We start from the raw sequence: 23092 nt of genomic DNA, 5'->3' as shown, positions 1-23092 counted from the left end.
CTTTAAGCCCAAACGTATTAACAAAAAATAGCTGCACCACATTTAGATGGGAATCGGATCCTCCATTTCATTTGAAATGGAGAAGAGCCGGTTCGCAACTTAGATCTTTCTAAAAGATCTAATGGTGAAAAGTTACCACGTCATTAAAAGCTAGTTAACGGAGGAGAAGAAAAAAGTTGAAGTTAACGCAATCGTCTTTTTGCCTTTGTTTTGCAGTAATGGTGGACATAATTTTCTTCTTCTTCATCTGTGTTTTCCGGACTTGAAGGTGAGAAACACTGTGATATTCACTAGCAATGACTCTCTCCCCTCCATGGCCGTACAAAATGGCAGGGTTGTCTGGTCGGTAACCGAAAAGTGATGTTTTTAAAATTTTCTTCTCTTTCCCATTCTAATGCTCAGTCGATTTTTTCCTGTTCAGAATGTAAATTTAATCGACAGTTTATAGATTTTGTGAAATGATGATGTTGGTTGACATGTGATCTTTGAAAATTATCTTATGAATTAGATTTCATAAACAACTAAAACAAATACACCAAAATCAGGAACCAACTGAACGCAAAACGACTCCAAAAAGGCTAATAAAAGGCGCTATTTGTTATTTTGTAGTCTTTCGTCTTCGTTGTTACTTTTAAGCGTCTTAGAAGTTGACAGTGAAAACTTTAAAGCTTCGATGCTAAGGTGGCGAAAGAGATTGGGTCCTTTGGGAGGTATATAATTATGTAAGGACCTGATCATCTTTTGCCTGAAACTTACAAGTGAGCTTTGTATGAGTATGAGTGCGTGCGGGCGCAGAGGTGAAAATGTTCGGATTCGAGCTTATTTTTACTGAATAGTAATTAGTAGTGTTGCCCTTTCAGCACTAATGGTGGGTGGCTCGACGCAAATCTTTGAGCTCTGGGGTGTAGAGTAATACATAGTGTTGTCAAAGTGGGCAACCCCTCACTTATGCTCTGTTTATGGGAACTAAACCCCTCACATAAAGACTCTGCTTTCTTTCTCACCGAGCAGTTCCAGTAACTTTTTTATAGAATGTTCAGTCTTGTTCATATCAAATAATGTATCATAAGAAGTTCTCATATCCAGCTGGAAACATATGCAATTCAAGTATAGATTTCAAAGAGAACAATATCCCAAGTATAATGTGAACTTTTTAAGTCGATGGATTAGTTAGACTAAACAGCAACTGTTTGTTTCAATTAGATTACACCAGCTCTATAAAATCTCATTTTTTAGGGAGAGAGAGAGGAAAAAGACTAAACAGCACCTGTTTGTTTCAATTGGAGGGAAGTATATGCACTTCCCTCCAAGTTCACCTCCTTGCTCCAAGCCCCTTTAACAAGTCTGGGATTGAGAACCTTCAACCTTCTGCCAGCGATGCAGACACTGAACATCAGTTCTACGAGGAACACATTCAGCTGCAAAATATATTGAATCAACATTTTTACTTTCTGATTAGTTCTATTACAGAGAAAGAAAGAAAAAAAAACTATCAGAAAGGGATGAAAAAATAAGTAAAGTCATGCACACCAATCTTTTTCCAGTTTTTGCCACTGAATTGCTGGACAGCAAAGGTTAATATTTTATCCTGTTAACAAGAAAACAAATTAGGTGCTTGATGATGAACATTTGATAATAGACAGCATGCTATCCAAAAGAAGCAGCAAAAGATACATGCATGGGCTGGCACATGAATTAATTCATCATAATGTATGCAGACAGCTGACAAAAAAACTTTTAGGGCCGATTTGGATGTGCGTTTGAGAGGCCCAAAAGTACGTCTAATTCTCAAAAAATTCGTTTGAAGAAAAAATACATGTTTGGTAAAAAAAAATTGAAAGTGCTTTTAAGAGTTCAAAAAACCTAAAAATGGCAAAAAATGAAGTTTTTGCCAAAAAAAAATATATATATATTTTTTACTTAAAAGCTCTATTTCTTAAACACAATCCGAAACATGCTCTTTATCTGTGCAATTAACTTATCCAATATGCAATTATAAGACGCTATAAAGAATACAAAAATCACTAGCTATTGACCTCCTCCTGTGTCCATCCCCCCTTTGTTGATCGTCTTGTTGGACCCGTTATCTGCCTAAAAGTACCATCAGGAGCTATCATTGAAAACAGTTAACACAACAATTCATATTTAGAAATCAAAATGCAAAAATATAGGAGTATACAATTCAGGATTCTTTGCTATCTGCTTCTCATACTCCATAGGAAGAGAGCAACAGTTATCTTTGGTTGCTCCCTTCACTCAATTGAGCCTGGTGCAGCTACATGCTTTGGTTGAGTAGAATTCCACACTATTTGGATAATAAAAACACATATAATGCTATTTCTTTTTTTTCTTTTTCTAAGCATTCAAACAGAGTACTCAAAGGGGTTCTAGCCAAGTTTTTATCTTCAAGTCAACAAAAATAAAAAAATAAAAATACAAACGATTAACAGCATAATCCAAAAAAGATAAAGAAACACAAACCCTTGAAAGAGATTGCCGTGGGAACCCCATTATCAGAACCACCAAATTAAGGACTTTTAGAAACCATTCCCTTATTTTTCACATAACTATCACATTCTTTAATTCCTTCTATTATTTTAAGGACACTACATGTAGCCAAAAGAGTTTCTAATTTTTTCCCCCCTTTGAATCTACGCTTAAAATAGCATTTCTCTTTATAATTTTAATTGGTTAATGTTCCCTATCAATCTACGCACCAAAGGGATGCTCACACGAGGGACTTCTCAAAGAGGTTTACTTGGATTTCTCAAACTAATTAACATATATATGCAATTATGGGTATTATAGTTTTTATTACAAATTTCTTACAAATTGATGTGACACTTTACATGGTATTTATCAAGCTAATCACTAAAATGTTGACAGTCATATAACATTCATTGCCATAAAATCATGAGTGGATTATCATGTCTCAATTCTGCATTTTGGCCGTTCATTTTTATGCGTGGGAGATTGAGTCTATAACAATATAACTAAATTCAAACTTAATTAGTAATTTGGGTTAATTACCTTTTTAATACCTAGCTAGGTTTGCACATTTTTATTTTTTCCGCCTTGGACTTTAAATTCTATTACAAATAATACTTGACTTATGAGAAAAGACTAACTTATTTCCGTTACACATGTCATCATATAAAAATCCCATGTGTCCTACAAATAAAAATAATTAAAAATAAAAATATCACATGCATAATCATATGATTCATATGACCATGCGAAGAAAGGCACATATAAGTTCATGCAATTGGCTACCACGAAGAATATCGTCTATGTGTTTTTCTTTCAAAACAAATTTGCAAGAATCAATCAGTTGCATGAAATCATAAAGTTTAGAAACCAAAAAATCAAGAAATACTTACGAACAATGTGTGGCAAGAAAGAAGATGAGAGTTTTGCAAAAACTGCTTGGTGTAGAAGATGCAGTAGCTAGCCGTATGGATTCTTATTCAACTCCATCTTTTGCAAAAAGTTTATATTCTTTAATATTTTTAATTAATTCTTATTCAACTCCATCTTTTGGCGTAGAAGATGAAATAGCTCATACTTACAACCATATATGTTCTTGGTGAAGTGTGAATCCGAGTTACTGGATTCAACATTATCTTGTATGAAGTGTGGGAAATGATTCTCTCCTACTAATTAGGTGGACCCTGCTCAAACAAACTCTAATATTTCTTATCTTATAATTATTCTAACGTTGAGGGTGTTTGTTAAACCCCTCAACATCTCTTCGTTCATACTTTTTGATAATTTTTTTTTTTAAATGAATAATGATTGGCATAAAAAAGTGAAAAAGTGATATTAAAAAAGTTGAAAAGTTTTGTTTTTTAGTTATTTTTGATTTAAATAATAGTAAAAAATAAATGATGTGATATAAAATGTTAAAATATTTTTATGTTGATTTTTTTTGGAAAAATGAAGTAAATAATGTTTAGGACACCCTCTTACATTCATCCACAGCTATACATTCTTATCATTCTTTGGATGACAATATATGTTCTTGTCGTGTGTGTGAATTTGAGAAAATAAGTGCTACACATACTTTTAAGTGCTTACTTTATTGCCACATCAAAAAGCGAGCACTCAAGAATAAACACTTAAAAGTACAAAGCATCTCCAGCAATAGTATGTATTTTAGCTATTCAAAATTTACTTTTTTTGTATTTTAGCTACTAGTTTTTCAATACAAACTCCAACAAATTATCTATTAAACTCTATACTTTCTTGAAATATTATTTTTTAACACTATTTTTATTGAGAATAAAAAGTAATTCTTTAGACTAAAATAATCATCTAGTGTGCTATAGTAAATAACAAAATTGTGTTGTTCACTGTAGCAAAATGTCTCATTTAACTACTTTGGAGCTAATCTGTTGGGGACAAAAAATGGCTCAAAATAGCTAAGGCTTCGTTTGATAAACGATTTTGTTTTGATTTTAGTTCGATACTGTAGCAGAAAGTGATTGATATGAAAAAAAGTAAGAATGTTTTTTTTTTAAAAAAGTGAAAAAGTAAGAATGTTTGGTATGAAAAAATGAAAAAATTTTGTTTTGTAGTGATTTTTTTATTTGAATAATAATAAAAAATGATTGATATAATGTAAAAAGTAAGAGAATATTAAAAAAATAAAAAAGTGTGATGAATAGTGTAGAGCCAAAAACAGGCATAATCGTTTATCAAACGATGCCTAAATGTAGCTATTATGAGCCCTTCAGCTAATCTGCTGGTCCCCAAGGAGTAACTCAATTGACAGTGGACCACGCCTTATGAAGCAGATGTCATTAGTTCGAATCTTCTCTCCTCCTTCCCTCGTGTGAACATGTAAAAAAAAAAAAAAAGCTAATCTGCTAGAGATGCTCCTCATTTGAAAAAGATTAATCAACCCCTTCATAACTTTTTTATAACTTGCTCACACTTGTACACATTTTATTTAATTTCATGGTCCAAAATAACCCTTTAGACATCCCGATATGTCCCTTGATTCAACTAATACCATTCCCTCTATTTTTTTTTTTTTTTTTTTTTAGGAAAAAAAAGGTTGTGGTAGCAGTTTTGGGTGAAAAGACAGTTACGGTTAGTGATTATTGGCTAAAACCACTAACTATAATCACTTAGGCTGTTAGTAAAATTCACTAACCACCTTGTGGTTAACTGACAGTTAGCCAGTTAGTGGTTATTGCTCAGTATCCTCGGTTCATATTTATTTGCTGAGGTCCCAAATCACAGAAAGTCAGCACATCAACTTATCTGATGGTCTTTATACCAGGCTTCATCACAAGGAACAATATTATAACATACATGATCATGTCCTCAAGAAGGTGATTGTGTGTGTTTTGAAAAAAATTGAAGATGCACCTCGTTTTTTTGTGAATTCTCTCAAGTTGAATTCATCAATTCAGGTATTTTCAGTCGGGTTGAATAAGTCTGAAAAAATTGGATTTGGAGAAATTGTAATCAAACATTTTTTTTTTTTTAAAAAAAAAAAGAGAGAAAAGAGTTGATTCAACATTCAAACAACCTAAAAACTATTTTTGGGCAAAAATTAAAACGACGAAGGAAAATGGTTGTTATCATAGTGGCTTTCGGCAGAGGAACGAGATGGTGGCGTCCGTTGGTGGCATACGGCATAGAAGATTGTCTTGAAGGAGAAATAGGAATTTTGTGATGAGTTGAAGGAGAAATACGGAGTTTTAATATTTTATTAATATTTAGTATTCTACACTGATGTGTCATTTTTTTTTTAATTTTTTTATTCGAAGGTACAAATAATATGGTTAATGCCAAGTTCCTATAAAAATTATTATATTTTTAAAACTCAAAATCTAAAATACTTTCCAAAACTTTACCAAATGACCTAAATTTATCCTTCTAAAAAATTAGGCCAAGTAAGGAAAGTTATTTTTTTAAAAAAGGGTAAAAAGTTTTATCTTTCACCTCCACGGTACACGAGGGATTATCGATTTCATAAATTCACGAGGGAAAAATTCTTGTACCGGGACTTTATTAGGTAATTTTGACTATACAGAAGTAATTTTCCATAGGCATGAAAGTAGAAATGAAATTCTGCAAGATTACCAAAACACCCATCATCAATATATATAAATATATAATAATATTATATAATATATGATATTAAAGAATAAATGTGAAAACCCAATGACGTGACAGAAATATTAATGTGGCATAACCGTCACTTCCCCCCCTAACTAGCTAGTTTCATCTTCCTCATCAGCCCACCCTCCCCCCATCAAAGTAAATCTCTTAACACAAAAAAAAACCAATATCAGAGTCGTATTAGAAAAATTAAAGGAAAGTTAGAAGCACCAATATTTATGGAGTAATAATAAAAAGCCCAAATTGAAACGTCCAATTTGATCAAAGCCCTCTTCTTCGTCGTCTTCTTCTTCATGCCCAGCCCACAACTCTCGCAGAGGTAGCATAGTCTCCCCCACACCCCCCCGAGCACAACCAAACCAAAACCAAAACCTGTACGCCATAGCGAGCGAGAAAACGAAACGAAACCCTAGAAATTAGAGAGAGGGATAGAGAGAAAGAGAGAGAGAGAGACTCAGCGACGTCTTTCATGGCTGACATTTGCGGGGACGTCTCGCGTTCTAGGGCAAATTCGTGTTAATTCGTTAGGGAATAGGGTTCGTCGTTCAAAACCCTAGGAGAGAGAAGGTGTTCCCAATTTCTCGACTCTGGTCCCAATTCAGGTACTTTTTGTTGCTATTTTGGCGTTAGGTTTTCTTCCTCGTGCTTATGAAACCCTAGAATTTTGAAATTTGTGCATTTCTGCTGGGGGTTGAATGGCATTAGGGGTTTTTTTTTAATCTTTTGGACGCAATTAGTGTGAATTCTCTTCTCTGTTGTGATTGTGTTGTGCATTGTGATTGAATGCTTGAAGGTTTATGCAGCTAGTCGTGTTTGTTCGTGAGCATTTTGCATTAATATTGTATTGAATGTCAGAACTTGGTGTTCCCATTTGGGGAAACGTAGTAGGGTGTATGTTTAAGTGGTACGCTAGTGATTTTGGTACTTTTTATGGATTTTTCTAAGGTGCCCGTATGTGAATTTGAAGGAAAGTCATTGGCGGGCAAGGCTGTTACATGCATTTGTTGCTCATATGCATGTAAGTTGGTGTAGTACAGAGTATTTATAATTGGAATAACTCTTGTTCCCAGTTATTCATTACCATGATTTGACATTGAGTTGATTGAACCTGTTAAATGCTTCTTGCTTGGGCTGACATTGGTTTGTGGTTAGCGGTGGATTATTAAGCCAGTGCTATATCTTGTTCTTTAAAATCATTTCTTTATTATGTGTAAACAAATAGTTAAAGAGTAAGCAGGGCATTTGTCATAGTTAGAAGCTCCAGCTCCGTAACACTTTTTTTTTTCTTCTCAAGTTTCTTTTAATATACCTATTGACTTCAATATGCTTGTCTTACTTCAAGTTCAACATAATAGGTTGCTAGGAGATATATGCATTACTGGTAGATTTGGTATGGTTGTGCTAGCTGTTACTTTTGAAGCATTTCATTTCTGCATGGTCACCATGACCATGTAGACAATTTTCATTTCATGATTTTCAAGTTGTGATAAAGGATTTTGAGCCAAAATGTTTTAGCCCTCTTGTATTGTAAATCATATTGAAAGAAATGCTTGTGTTTTGATGTTTAAGTGGAATCCTTCTATGAGTTCACTTCCTATTCTGAAGTGAAAATTTAGAAACTTTGTAAAAGCTGCTGACAGATGTTTGGACTTGTACAAATTTCTGATATTCATTCAACACTTACTATCTGGTTGAATATATTGATTAACACAGCTGATGTGAGATGATGCTAGGGGTTGGCATTGTATGATCTCCCAATATGTTGTTTTCTAAGTTCATGTCATTGTTTGTTAACTCCCAAACTTTTACATTTATTTTTAAAATTGTGTGTTGGTTTTCTGTCTGCAAGTATTTATGTACAAATCCTAAGTGTCGAGTTCCAGTGGTTTTTAGAATAAATGGTATCTCCTCCCTTTAAAATTAGTGGAGCACTGTGATGTGGCAATAGGTTCAATTCTGCTTGGGTGCGTGAGTTATGTTTATCTATATGTAAAAAATCCCATGCTTGAGTGACTACAATGGTGTAATATCAGTCAACATATGCCGTTTCCCACCCTGTGAATTTATGCAGACTTGAATCTTCACTTGATCCAGGATATCTATACCCAGGGCGCTTGATTTGATAACAACATTTTGTATTTGTTTTAGGAGAAAGAATTTATTTATTGCTGGTATGTTCACATTTTGCTTTTATTATTTAGCAGCTTCTTCATTCTCATATGAGTTTCTTACTCTTTTGCTATCACAAGCTTGTGGAGTATTGAATAGATGGGAGGGAAAGGATTGTAGATATTAAGGTAGGTATGCATGGATGTAGCTCTGGCTCTGGCCTCCTCGTAAATGCTGAGGTTGATTCCATGGGTGGAGTTGTTGACGGCGGGGTTGGTGTTGGTTTGAAAACCTCTCCACGCCGAGCAGCAATTGAGAGGGCTCAAGCAGCGCTTAGGTGATACTGGCGTGCTCCTTTGTGTCTAATTTCCTTATCTGGATTGATTTTCTGCTCTCCATTTTGTACTAAAAAAATATATTTTACTTGTTAATGACAGGCAGGAATATGATGTTCGCGAGGAAAGAAGAAGGGAGTTAGAATTTCTTGAGAAAGTATGGCAATTTGATCTTTCACTTGCTATTATTTGGACTCCTTTTTTTTGTGAATTATAATCACCTTAAGTGTTTCTGACATTCAGGGTGGCAATCCTTTGGACTTTAAGTTTGGGAATGCAGCTTCGGTAAGCGTCCAGTCTACTTCGCTCACTGATCAGCATCCAGAACAAATTGTGACCAGGTAGATTCTTTTTGTCTTTGTGCATTTGTGGGTCATGGATTGGCATTATATCTGAATGAATAGGTTTGTTCTAATAATTTTTCATCTCTTTTTTTGTTTTTTTTGTTTTTGTGTTATTGTAGTGAAGCGAAAGGTAGTTTTGCGTTGGCTGCCTCACCTCATGGGGATTCTGTTGAGAGTAGTGGTAGACCAGGGGTTCCTGCAGTTTGCGAACCCAATAGTGCTGATAATCTGTTACTTTTTGATGGTGAAAATGAGTTACTTGAAGCTGAAAGGAGCTCTATACAACCTAGTAGAAGGAATAACATTGCTCCATCAGAACAGTCTTCCCAGATGGATGGGAGTCAAAACGCCAAGGAATCTGAAGATTCGGCAATTGTTCGCCCATATGCTCGAAGGAATAGGTCTAGACACCCAATCCGTGATGGTGCTCGCGGAAGGGATGGAAAGGGGATGATGTCCGAAACAAACAACGCAAAGGACCAGAATATACCTTCTGTTTCTAATCCCAAGTCTGCTAGTTCAAATGGTGATCTGGTTTCTAAAATTGTATCTTCCGATAATCAGTTGGATACGGACTTAGATGGTGTGCGGGCTCTAGGGACTCCTGGTCGTAGCCTGCCCGAAGGTAAGTTGGATATTAAGGCTCCGAAAAACTTGAGGGATAACCAACATGATCAACCTTCTCAAGTCAGTTCTCAGCAAACTACTATTGATATGGCTTCTGGGGTACCTGATCTTGTTGGAGAAAGGCATCAGGTAGTTTCAGCTGGTTTTGAACATTCGCCTTGTGCAACTACAACAAAAGATGAGAACGAAACTAGTTCTGGTCAGCTGAATGGCTTTAGCAGCATCAAAATAGATAGAAAAAGCATACTTAATGAAGGTCAAAATAGCAATGCAGCATTAGGCACAAAGGGTTTAGATCCAGAGTGCTCTTCCACCCAAGCTAGCCTAGGCTTAGATGTAAATAATGATAGTGACATGTGTACTAATACAAGAAAAGTTGTATCTAATGGGAACACTATGGAGCAAACTTCAAATTTTGAAGAGACAATAAATTTAGCAGGTTGTGAAGTGGTCAAAGAAAAGAACGAGTCCAACAGTGTTGACAAGAAGAATGATACTAAGGCTATTGACAAAACCAGTGAGACCAAGGCTGTTGATAGTGGTCCTATTATTGATGCCTGTCATGATTCTGTTTATCAAAATCACTCTGGCAATGGTAGTGTTGTTGAAGTTGAGGAAGATATGCACTTAAATAGATCTGAATTGCAAAATGAGGTAAAATATCCTTCCAACGTTGAGGGAGTGCAACAAAATGAACATACCGCATCAGAAACTGAGGGAAAAGTGGATGATGTGTTGGTTGATAATTCCAACCCCAGCAAGGAAAACATTGGCACTGGTGGACTTCAGGAACGCATGGATATCTCCAACCGTGAGCTTCCAGGGGCTGCTTTGTCGGGGATGGATGCTTCTGCTGCCCCTGAACCTCAAACATGTTCTGGTAACAGTCTAAAATTGGCAGACAAGGCACATGAAGATTCTATTCTGGAAGAGGCACGGATTATAGAGGTTCTTAATTTACCTTCTGTTATGGTGTATGACCTTTTATTGTCAAACTTTGTTGGAACTGTTTCTTTCTTCTTCTTTTTTTAATTTTTTTAATGAAGCTATAGAGGACTTACATAATGTAGTAAACAGGCTAAGCGTAAGAGAATTGCAGAGTTATCTGTTCGTACTTTATATTTGGAGCATCGGCGAAAATCTCAATGGGACTTTGTCCTTGAGGAAATGGCATGGTTGGCAAATGATTTTGCGCAGGTCTTATTTTCTGGAAACTCTATTCTGTCGATTTTTTTTCTGCTTGATGTTAACCTTTTTTTTCTCTCTAGAAGATTGTCTTCTCTGGTATTCATATATCTAGCACATTTTGAGTATAAGTTTTTTTTAAAATCAAAACTTACTGTGATTTACCATATCCAGCTTTGTCCCTGCTGTAAACTTTCCTTTTTCTCTTATTATATCTTGTAGGAGCGTCTTTGGAAGATAAATGCTGCTGCTCAAATATGTTATCGGGCTGCTTTTACTTCACGGTTGAGATTTGAACAACAAAATCAATTTTGTGAGCTAAAAAGAGTTGCTCACACCTTAGCAAAGGCCGTCACACAGTTTTGGAGTTCAGCAGAGGTGCTTCTAAATAGGGATGATCCAAATGTTAGTCAAAAGAACTGCAAGTATAGTTTGGTTGGATCAAGGAGCGCTGATGGGAATGAAGTTTCTAAGGACAAGATTGGTGAATCTGATATGGTGCTGGTTATTTACTTGAGACCTTCTTTTCTGGTCAATACTTTGGTCTATGTGATGATTGTAATTCAACGTTATATAAATTGTTTTGCCTACTTGCGTGTTAAATATTCAGCAACTGTTCATTGTCCAGTGTATTGTTGGTAGGTGTGTCCTTTCTAATGTTCTGTTTATATTATCACATATTAATACTAAAATGTGGGGTCAGTGGTATGGTTCTATGTTTTCAGTTTTTAGGACCTCTTAAGATATCAAGTTATACATACTTGATGAATTTAAAGGGAGATAATATTTTACAAAATGGAGACGAGATGGTGGAGGGGAAAATGGAGGCATGTATTTATGACAGTATGCAGATAGCCTTTGCCATAAAAACACAGAATAGCGGTTTATTTTCTGTTAAGTGCTCATTTGGTTATTAGAGGTGAGGATAAATGTTGAGATATTTCTTTTGGACCTGCACAAAAAAAAAAAAATCTGCTTTTCTTGCATTTGGAACTACATAAACTTGCAAGAAGTAGTTGGGATGTACTGCAGCACATGTTCCTTATCCTTAAAAATCACTTGTTTTAGAGGCATATGAACCACCTAACCTTTTGGATATTTCATCCTTTAGTACTTGGATGAGATGTGTGCCTGGATGTTTGATTTTGAGTGTGTATTTTCTAGCTTTAGAACTGCTTGTTATCAGGAGCAGTGGCCTTATATATATATATATATTTTTTTGTAACAGTGGCCTTATATTTTAAGATGAGCAGTCTTCTGTTTTTCCAATAGCTGTGTTCTTTTGTTGAAAAATGCTAATTTAAATGTCTTCGTCATTCCCCTTTCTCCACCTCCCCCCCCCCTACTTTGGAGCGGATATATTACTGTCTTAATTACAAATGTTTTCTCTTTGCCATTCTATTGATAACTGTGTGGTTCTGGGCAGGAAGCAAATTTCTTACCTTTGTGTATTATATGTATTTTTTTATTTTTTTTGGTGTGGGTTTGTGTACTATATGTTATTGATATCTATTTTGGTCCTGGGCAGGAGCGAAGCCAAGAATTAGGGACTCAGTATCCCAGAAAAAATCCTGCAACTGCTGTACTGGGATATGCAGTGAGATTTCTGAAATATAACAGCTCTGTTGGTCCTCTTCAAGCGGAAGCACCATCAACTCCTGACAGGATATCTGATTTAGGAACTGTGGAAATGTCGTGGGAGGATCATCTTACAGAAGTATGATCCAAGTTTCATTAACTATCGATTTTTCTTTTGCCAAGAGTCTCCCTCCTTCTGTACCTCTCTCTCTCTCTTGCTCTCTCTAACACACGCACACATGCACACACATACCCTGTTATTCACAAGTAGGTTAGTTATAGTTGAAAAGCCTTCTAGATGGCTTAACATGAACTTGCCATATGTTATACGGCATGACTCTTAAGCATTCACTTATTTTACACATCTTTCACATATTTAATCAATGATGCCTTTTGGATATATTACACTTTTAAGTTTCTGCCTTGGCAGGAAACCCTGTTCTATTCCGTTCCCTCTGGTGCAACGGAAATCTACAGAAAATCTATTGAGTCTCATCTGCTACAGTCAGAGGTAAATAATTTTCCGTCAAAATGATTGTTCAATGCATGCTTATATTGTGAGTTGGTTGCCTGTGTATGTTTATCTTTTGCAAAGAAAATTATTCATTTGTTTCCATATGTGTACGATGATTTTCATGTTTTAATTGATGCAAGACAGTATTATACTTGAGTAGAGTTTCTTTTGCAACCATTTCCTTTACATGAGTGAATTGAATTATCTCAGAAAACTGGGAGTAGCATGCAAGAAGAAGTTGACACATCAACATATGATGCTGTAGCAGGTATTGTTGAGACTATTGTAATACAGCAGTTCTTGTTGATCAATCTAGTGATCCTTACAAAGTTGATTTTTAAATTTAGATTATGGATATGAAGAGAATGCGTACGACGAGGATGAAGGAGAAACGAGCACGTTTTCTTTGCCTGGAGCCTTCGAAGGTAGCAAGTCATCAAAATTTGCCCAGAAGAAAAGGAAAATCTTGATGAAATCATACACTTCGAGATCATATGAAGTGGGAGCCGATATGCCATACTGCACAACTGGAAATCAGCAGTCAATGATGATAGGAAAAAGGCCTGCTAGTCTTAATGTTGGTTCAATTCCTACAAAACGCATGCGCACTGCTACAAGGCAAAGGGTTTTGAGTCCTTTCAGTACAGGAGCAACTGGGAATATGCAGGCTCAAGTTAAGACAGATGCTTCAAGTGGAGATACTAATTCCTGTCAGGATGACCAGAGTACTTTGCATGGTGGATCCCAGATCCAGAAAAGTGTGGAGGTTGAGTCAGTTGGGGACTTTGAAAAGCAGTTGCCATATGACTGTGCAGAAACATCAATAAAGCTTAAAAAGAAGAAGAAGGCAAAGCATCTGGTACATAAGAACTCCTACCAGCAGACACCAAGGGCTTTCTTATACCTGGGAAATTATGGATATATTTCTTTCTATTTTTGCTCCTTCTCTGTTAAGTTGCTTAAAGTCTATATTCTTGCAGGGTTCCACATATGAACTGGGATGGCAGATGGATTCTTCCATTCTTAATGAACAGGTGAATGAAGTAGTTTGATATTTTATCAATCTGATTCTTTTTTTTTTTAAATGAACAGGTGATCTTTGTTCTGTCCCTCGAATAAAGTAGCTGCATATGTTTGAATCTTCATTTTTCCTTTTAATTCATACTAAAGTGGACCTTCTGGCTTTAAATAATTTGGAATTCATGCTATGGGGAAGAATTGCATTTATGATCTGCTGAAGTCTGACTATGCCTGGGTCTTTGCCTACATAATTTCAATACTTGACGCCTTCCTTGGCCTATGAGAAGCTATTTTAGGGTTTGTTTGGTAATGGGGATGGGGATGGGCTAAACACTGTTCATCACCATTTCCCAAAAAAATCAACATCAAAACATTCTAACTTTTTCACTTTTAATATCAAATCATTCACTTTTTATTATTATTCAAATAAAAAAATCACTACAAAACAAAACTTTTTCACTTTTCCATACCACTTTTTCATTTTTTTTATACCAAACATTCTTACTTTTTTTCACATCAATCTACATCAACTACAGTGTTTAGGCCATCCCATTTGCCAAACACCCCCTTAGAGTCGCATTAATTTTCACACTTCATTTTCCACCTGTTTAGGTTCATCTTATGACACCTTTGTTTTAGTTAATTAGTTTTTCATTTTAGTAAGGTGTTCAAGTTTTGAGGTTTCATTATCCAGTGTCTAGGGTAAACTTTAGGACTTACTCCTCGTCATGGTAGATAAATGCCTTAAAACTCTCGGGACCCTAGTTTACTTGATTGTTCAATGTTTTTGGTCTTCTCTTTATTTTTCTTTGAATTAATACTGCATCTTGTGAACTCTTTTCTAGAGTAGTATTTAAATCCTTTTATGTGCCTTTTGATTTTTAGAGGGATCATTCTAAGAAGAGAATGGAAGGTCACCATTTTGAATCGAATGGAACAAGTGGTAAAGCTCTTTTTCCTTTCATAATAGCCTGGGTAATTTGTTTCACAACATACATATTACTTCATATTCATCAACCTTTTTTTCAAATGTTTCTCTGCAGGTTTGTATGGGCAACCAAATGCCAAGAAGCCGAAGATTTTGAAGCAATCACTAGATAATACTTTTGACAACATTACACCTATGAGTGGGTCCATTCCTTCCCCTGTAGCATCCCAAATGAGTAATATGCCCAACCCGAATAAATTCATTAAATTGATAGGTGGTCGGGATAGGGGCCGGAAAGTTAAAGCACTGAAGGTACTCTTTGTGATGCACTATTGGACTGTGTTCTCACAACTTCTTCACATTATTGCTAATTTACATGTACTTTCTTTTCCCCTATGAACTTGAGCAATAAACCTTCTATGCAGATGTCACCTGGGCAGTCTGGCTCTGGAAGTCCATGGTCGCTATTCGAAGATCAGGTTATTGTAGCTGTCTTCTATTGTTGGTTATTTCTAGAGTTTTTAGTACTAGTACTAGGTACCTGATTTTATTTTATTTATTTTTTTAATTTTTTTTTGTTTCATTAGGCACTTGTTGTCCTGGTTCATGATATGGGTCCTAACTGGGAGCTTGTAAGTGATGTTATCAACAGTACTCTGCAGTTTAAGGTAAGTTTTGGGTTTATTCCTCACTTATTTCGTCTTTGGGTCTGTCCTATCATGCACCGGAGCTTATTGAAACCATGGGGTGCTTTATGTTCTATTGGTAAATGCTTTTATTTTCCTGTGATTTGATAATGATTTTTTAGAGTTTTGGGCAATTTTATCTTTTTCTTGGTCACTAATCCCATTGACTTGTCCAACATATGCAGTGCATCTTTCGTAAGCCTAAAGAGTGCAAGGAGCGGCACAAACTTTTAATGGATAGGAATGCTGGGGATGGGGCTGACAGTGCTGAAGATTCAGGATCTTCTCAATCTTATCCATCTACATTACCAGGAATTCCAAAGGCAAGAATCTTGATACCCTTTCTGAGACTGACATCAAATTTATCTCTGCATTGGATGTCATTTGTGTACTGTTTTAGCTGATTTTATTGTCTTGTCTTGTGTCACTCATGCAGGGCAGTGCCAGACAATTGTTTCAACGTTTGCAGGGGCCAATGGAAGAGGATACTATCAAGGCTCATTTTGAGAAAATAATTATGATTGGGCAGAAGCAACATTACCGGAGGAGTCAGGTTTGTGATTTAAAGTACACATTAGTTGTTTCTGTAAAATCCAATCCTTACTGGTTGATAGAAGTATTTATTAAAAAAAAAACTGGTTGATAGAAGTCCGAAGTCAGTTACTATTACTGCTTCTGTAGCATGCCTATCCTTATCAGTACAACTTGATTTGTGTTTCCTTCAAAGGCAGAATCTTTTGTTTTTGGTATGCATTTTTATATTGGAGTCTTCCAGCTTCCAACATGTGTTAGACCAGAATGCATCTTAGGATGCACCATATGAGCTCCAAGGTTGAGGTGAATACTATATTTTAAGGAGTCATTTTTTGGTTAATCTCCTACTACAGGTTCCTAGTATAGGTATTATATAGCATATTCATTTTGCATTTCTTTTCGTTTGAATGTTTACTTGTTGCTGCTCTATGGAATGCCTGCATGCGTTGCACTTCTAATGGTAATGCTTTTCATGCACATTAAAATTTTTGCATGTGGAAGTTAGTATAGGTTTTGGTGGTTGTTGTGTCTGTCCTTGAGATTGAAATGAAATTCTTACTAAACCTTTATAGACCACGATGGTTTGCTAGCTAATAAAGTGAAATCATATCACAGATTGTGGAAATTACAGGCTTAAGACCTGAAAACAATCTTAGTTGACCTTTATGCTTTAGTACTTTTAAATTCTTTCCTGACTATAAATTTGTCGTGTATCTTGTGAAGAGTGATAACCAGGATCTAAAACAAACTGGCGCAGTTCACAATTCTCATGCAGTTGCTATTTCCCAAGTCTGCCCAAATCTCCTGAATGGAGGTGTTCTAACGTAAGTTTTGGTGCCTTTCTGCATATTAATGGTGTTGCCTGCAATTGTTTTATCCAACTTACTGCCTACTAACATCAGTACTTGTATTCTATATTTTCTCATATTCCTGACCCATATGTAATTGTAAATTGTCTTATGCAAGAAAGTGCAATGTTAGCTTTATTTTTGTTGTTTGCGTGAAGGCCCCTTGATCTCTGTGATGCAATTACATCAAGCCCGGATCATCCCCTTGGTTATCAAGGTTCTCATCCGAGTGGTTTAGCAATATCAAATCAGAGTGCTGTTGCAGCAGTACTTCCTACCTCTGGGGCAAATTCCGCACTACAAGGATCTTCCGGTGTGGTACATAGCAGTAACTTGTCATCGCCATCTGCTCCACTTAATGCTTCTGTCAGGTAGTATTCTGTTATATAGCTCGAGTTTACTGCCCTATTATTTATTATTTATTTTTAAACCATCATAAGTGGGTCGTTATGCGTACTTTCAGGGATGGCAGATATAATGTTCCAAGAACTTCATCTTTACCAGTTGATGAGCAGCAAAGATTGCAACAATACAATCAAATGTTATCTGGTAGAAACATTCAGCAGTCTAGCATGTCTGTTCCTGGGGCTCTTTCAGGGGCTGATCGTGGTGTACGTATGCTTCCTGGTGGAAATGGTATGGGCATGATGTGTGGGATGAATCGAAGCATGCCAATATCAAGGCCAGGGTTTCCAGGAGTGGCCTCATCATCTATGTTGAATTCTGGAACCATGCATTCTTCCGGTATGGGGGGCATGCCAAGCCCTGTAACTATGCACTCCGGGCCTGGTTCTGGTCAAGTGAACTCTATGTTAAGACCTCGTGACACTTTGCATATGATGCGGGTGAGTTTTAACTAGTACATTTTCTAGGCTACAATTGCTGCTTTTGATAGTAGCATTTAGTTTTGGTTTTTTATTGTGTGCATGCGGGTGCACACAAGAAAATTGATTTAAACGGTAAAGAGGAAGATTGAGAATTTTAAAGCCTATTAATGTACCAGCCTCCCCTAGGATTGAATGGGTGTAAATAGTTCAACATCAAATCCACAACACTCACCCCAAGGCTGCCCCACCAACAATTTTCCTCAATTTAGTTCTGCATTCAATGCACACCTACCGATTTGTAAAACTTCTTGGGACTAGTAAATGCAAACCCAATAATCCAAACTGTTGAAGATTCTATTTGCGAACTTGTTTAATATCTATGTTGTTCTTAGTTCTAGTAAGATGTGTTCTATTTTTCTCTTTAAAAATGAGATGTCCAGAATTAATAATGCCTCCTATTACTTTTATTAAGACATCATGAATGCAATAAAGCAATGCCTCGGTTTTTTATTTTTATTTTTTTTACCTTTTCCTCTGAGCATGCCAATGACTTTACTTGAACATATACTGTGGCTTGGGCTACTTCAGTACTTACTGCTCATTATTCCTCCTAGTGTTGACGTATGTCACTATCTCTCATCAGAATTTTGATAAATCACTTTGAAATTTCGATAATGCTGAATCCAGAATGAGTTAGGTTGGTGTGTTGAGGTCCACAGATAATAACGTACTCTAAATTTTTACATGTAAACAAGTCTGTAATGACTATTTTTCTATGTTTGTAAGCTTTGGAGAAATGTGAATTTCCAATTATGTTTGACCATAACATTTATTTACAATAGATGGTGGTGCACATGCAGTACTTGCGCATAAATTTAAAATTGGGGAAAATGTAAATTTTTTTTTTGATAAGTGATTGAGATATCATTAAAAGCATTAGACGCCCTCGGGTACGCAGGGAGAATACAAGATAAAATTATTGATATTTATTATAAATAAAAAAGGTTGGTAGTTATTTATAGGAAGAAAGACTGTTGAATGATAGAGAAATAGGAGTGTTGAAAGTGGGGGAGTTGGTTATAAGAAACTTTAATATTTAATGTAGATAGTAAAATTAGTCTAATAAGCTAGTTTAATTTATTTTAAGATTTTCCGAAGAAGAAGATTTAAGGAAGTTTCAAGACAATTTTGCACGGAGAATTACCTGAGGTTTTTCTGTAGTTGCGGTAATGATGTTTGAAAATAGTGGCATTTGATATTCTCGGGCCTCTTGGTTGTTTTTTTTTGGAAGTGTCCTTCGAGTGGTAAGAAATCTAAACCGATGCTAATGATGCCAAATCCTCTACCCTTGGCATAACTCTTGTTCTTACCAATATAGCAATAGATATAGTTCTTTGGCTTAGGTGTATGTGCGTTATTTGACATTTTCTTTTGGGGGGAAATAATGTGCCTCATGTCACTGAATCTGACATTTTTGAAACTTCAGCCTTGGAGATATAAGCCACAAATTTAAGGCATCTCTTGGGTCTCTAACCATGTTTTGGCTTTGTAATTTCACCTGGCTTTTAGAGATTTGAATTACTTATCTTGGATCAATTAGGTGAATGACCTTCTGTCATTACATAAATTTAAATCACTAATCCAACAACACCCCCCACCCCCCAAAAAAAAAAGAAAAAGAAAAAGAAAAATCATCCCGTTCCTCCCATCTAATGTTTACCAACTTGTGTACTCTGTATTCTATTATTTCCACATATTTCAAATCAGTAGTCATTGAATGTGTATTTGTGTTATAGCCTGTTCATAACCCGGAGCATCAAAGGCAAATGATGGTTCCTGAGCTTCAGATGCAGGGAACGCAAGGGAACAGCCAAGTAATGCCCCATTTCAATGGGCTGAGCTCGGCGTTTTCTAATCAGACAACTTCACCACCTGTTCAGCCATATGCGGGCCACTCTCAGCAGCAACATCAGATGTCTCCACAGCAGTCCCATGCTCTCAGTCATCACCCTCATATTCAAGGCCCCAGTCATGGTACAGGTTCCCAGCATCAAGCCTATGCAATCCGAATTGCTAAAGACAGGCAGCAGCGGTATTTGCAGCAGCAGCAACAGCAACAGCAACAGCCACCGTTTGCTGCATCTAATGCTTTGATGACACATGTCCAGCCACAGCCACAACTTCCCATATCATCTTCGCTTCAAAATAGTTCCCAGATTCAATCCCAAATTTCATCTCAGCCAGTATCTCTGACACCTGTGACTTCATCTTCCCCAATGACTCCTTTATCGTCTCAACACCAGCAGAAACATCAACTTCCACAACATGGCCTCAGCCGGAATCCTGGTGCCAGTGGGTTGACGAATCAGATGGGGAAGCAACGGCAACGACAGCAGCAGCAGCAGCAGCAGCAATTTCAACAATCTGGCAGGCACCATCCTCAACAACGGCAACAAGCACAGTCCCAACAGCAGGCTAAACTTTTGAAGGGAATAGGAAGAGGGAACATGCTGGTACAACAGAACCTCCCCATTGATCCTTCTCATCTTAATGGCCTTTCAATGCCGCCAGGAAGTCAAGCTCCAGAGAAAGGGGAGCAGATCATGCATGTAATGCAAGGTCAAGGCGTATATTCTGGCTCTGGCCTAAACCCAGTTCAACCATCTAAACCATTGGTTCCTTCTCAATCTTCGAACCATTCCCAGCTGCAGCAAAAGCTACATCCGGCTCCAGCCCCCCCTTCATCGAAGCAACTGCAGCAGATGCCTACTCATTCTGATAATAGCACGCAAGGCCAGTCTCCATTGGTTCCTTCAGGTCATATGTTATCATCTTCCCATCAAACTATTTCTTCAGCCAATGTTGCTTCCAACCACCAGCAGATGCAGCTACAACCACAGCCACAGCCACATCAAAAGCAGGTTAATCAAACTCAATCAAGTGTTCAGAGAATGCTCCAACAGAATCGTCAAGTGAATTCTGAGTTGCAGAACAAATCTCAAACTGATCTAGCTCAAGCTGACCAGCAGGCCGTGAATAATGCTTCTCAGGTGATTTGTAGCACGGCAATGCCTCAGGCCTGTATTGATTCAGCTGATGTGGTACCTGTTGTTTCTTCTGGCACTGCTTCTCCGTGGAAGGCATCAGAGCCAGCATATGATTCTAATCTGCCTGACTTGGCGACCCAAGTGAGTTCCGTTGGGAGCCCACCAATTCCAAATCCAGCAGGAAGTGAGCCATTGCCACCTATTAGTCCAGGTTTAGGCCCAAGGCAGTTATCAGGTAGCTTTCCGCCACATGGACATAATGTTGGAGCACAGTGGCAGCCTCAGCTACCACCGCAACAACCTCCAACACCACCACCCCCATCCCAACAACAGTATCAGCCACAAGAACAACAGAAACAAGAACAACAATCACCTCAACATATTCAGCCACAACAGCAGTCTCACCAGCAAACACAGCTTCTGCAAGCAGGGCAAGGCAGTTTGTACATGAGGCCCACTAGTTCTAAACTGGAATGAAGCAATCTAGTGGGTTGAGCATTCCAAGAGCAGTCGGCCTGCCAGGATTGTGTCCTGCATGCCCTTGTAACAGCAGTGTACAGGTAGTTATGGTTTTCAGTTCCATCTGCCACTGTAGCCTGATATATGCAAGTATGATCTTAAGCCAGTTGATTGTTAAGAAGAGATTTGATATGCCATTTGCATATAAATTGAAAGAGCAGGCAGGCACCATTTGAGCTTTGGTGGTCCAATTTTATTGCTTCTAGTTAAATTCCATATTTTATCACAAAGTCATCATTTTTTTTTCCGGCCTGAAACAAAGATCGTGATAGCTGGAAATTGTTTCGTAGACTTTGCTCAATTCTTTGAAATATCCAGAATATATATCATGATGATGCCTCTTTACTCTTGCTTGTATATATACCTGCTTTATTTTCACCTTTGTCAAATTGATTTGGGATTTTTTTTCGTGATCTTGTCCCAAATATAATTGATAGTTGGAATTGTTCTTGATGGATTACTCTCGAGTTGCTTGACTGCTTGACCACTTTGCAATAGTCTGCCCATTCATCTCTCTTTTTGTTTTGCTAATTGGTTATTTGTTGGGTAATGCTTTCTTAGTTTGCTGAAGAAAAAGCTGATTTGATGTGTTGTGTTTTGATGCAGATGAAGTGGGTTATTCCTTATTCGCATTGCGGGACAGAAGAGATGGTGATCGTCATTTGCAGGTTCTATCAAAAAGTTAATTGAAACAACATTGGCTGGCATTATCATCATTTTTTTTGGGGGGAAAATCTTGTATATTACCACTGGTTTAGAGTTTTGGGAAGATAGAGATAGATATAGAGGTATGTGTACAGGGTTCTTATCTCACCTTTTCTTGTACTTTCTTTTTTTTTTCCCCCTCTTTTCCTGGTTCCCTGCTCATGCAGAGGGGTCCTATTCCTTTTTGCCCCAGTAGATTAGTGCATGTATTATTACCCTTTCAGATTAATGGGGTAGCAATTATTGTTATGGCCAAAAAGCCTTTCAAAAATTTTGTGAATATAAGGTTTCTGGTGTACACAGTGGTCAGGGTGTTAAAACAATCAATCATTTGTCGCTGCCCAGTGCGCCTGTGGAATTATTGTAATTTGTAACTATTTTCAGTTTATATAATGCCACAAGCCTTAACAGGGTATCATTTTCCTGCCGTGTATATTGAGCAACGAGCCCTTGAAGCTTCAATATTTGTCTGTTTATAAATGTTATTAGGGTTTACACTTAGTGATTCATTGACACTTCTACATTGATGGGATACTTTGTTAGTGTGTTCCTACTGATAATGATGAGAATATGTAATTTTTATATGCCTTTGTAAGAATTATGGCCCTACTGATCAGCACTTTACCTTCATCTGGTACATCTTTGATACTATATTTAAAAGTTGGTTACAGTTGTCATTTGGTTTTGCAGTGTAATTGAAAAGGGAGGGGGATGTTATGGCTTGTAAGATTATTATTATTTTGGCAGGATTCTGTTCTGTAATGTTACTTGGGGTTGAATGTAATTCAGAATGATGGACACTAACTCTATTATTCAGAGTCCACAGATACCAATCAGACTTGTTACAGTGAAAAGTTATTGAAGTTGAGTGCTGAGCGAAGGAAACCATTGATGTGGTTTGAGGAGTTGTGTTGTTCACGTTTTTAAGTAATGATTGTCAAACAAAAGAAGCCTCAGCCTTTTGTTATAAGTTTGTCTTTGTTTGTAGTAAAAAGAAAAATTCTGTTAATTTAGTAAGTGGTACTCCTTTCGCTATATTTGCATTCATAATCAGCATTGCTCTATTTTTCCAGCTAGAATTATTACCCTACTTGTGATTACCCAACTGGATTTAAATTGACTTGATTAGCTCCCAATTTTGAAAGAATTGT

The 23092-nt window shown here is 36.9% G+C and overlaps 1 protein-coding gene across 3 annotated transcripts; it reads left to right on the top strand.

Moving 5' to 3' along the window:
* Positions 1 to 6357: 6357 nt before the first annotated feature.
* LOC132165437 (chromatin modification-related protein EAF1 B-like) lies at positions 6358 to 22374 on the top strand. 3 transcript variants are annotated; one of them, XM_059576005.1, is made up of 23 exons: positions 6358 to 6737; positions 8385 to 8581; positions 8682 to 8736; positions 8823 to 8920; positions 9043 to 10498; positions 10628 to 10747; positions 10958 to 11233; positions 12264 to 12452; positions 12744 to 12824; positions 13038 to 13095; positions 13175 to 13686; positions 13808 to 13861; positions 14733 to 14790; positions 14891 to 15087; positions 15201 to 15254; positions 15363 to 15443; positions 15647 to 15784; positions 15898 to 16014; positions 16719 to 16819; positions 17002 to 17214; positions 17307 to 17688; positions 19467 to 21277; positions 21843 to 22374. In XM_059576005.1, the coding sequence occupies exons 2-22, from the start codon at positions 8439 to 8441 to the stop codon at positions 21192 to 21194; spliced, it is 6111 nt and encodes a 2036-aa protein (XP_059431988.1). In that variant the 5' UTR covers positions 6358 to 6737; positions 8385 to 8438; the 3' UTR covers positions 21195 to 21277; positions 21843 to 22374. The 3 variants fall into 3 exon arrangements, with proteins under 3 accessions (XP_059431988.1, XP_059431986.1, XP_059431987.1); XM_059576003.1 differs by having other exon boundaries at positions 10958 to 11239; XM_059576004.1 differs by lacking the exon at positions 6358 to 6737 and having other exon boundaries at positions 8373 to 8581; positions 10958 to 11239.
* The last annotated feature ends 718 nt before the right edge of the window (positions 22375 to 23092 follow it).

This window comes from Corylus avellana, chromosome ca11 (genome assembly GCF_901000735.1).
Source record: "Corylus avellana chromosome ca11, CavTom2PMs-1.0".
Taxonomy (NCBI): Eukaryota; Viridiplantae; Streptophyta; class Magnoliopsida; order Fagales; family Betulaceae; genus Corylus; species Corylus avellana.
This window is presented reverse-complemented; position numbering and strand designations above follow the sequence as displayed.

Coding starts and splice junctions, on each gene's coding strand:
- LOC132165437 (XM_059576003.1), top strand. CDS start 8,439: ATGCATGGATGTAGCTCTGGCTCTGGCCTCCTCGTAAATGCTGAGGTT. Junction 8,921..9,042: donor CCAGAACAAATTGTGACCAG/GTAGATTCTTTT, acceptor GTGTTATTGTAG/TGAAGCGAAAGGTAGTTTTG. Junction 17,215..17,306: donor CCACTTAATGCTTCTGTCAG/GTAGTATTCTGT, acceptor GCGTACTTTCAG/GGATGGCAGATATAATGTTC.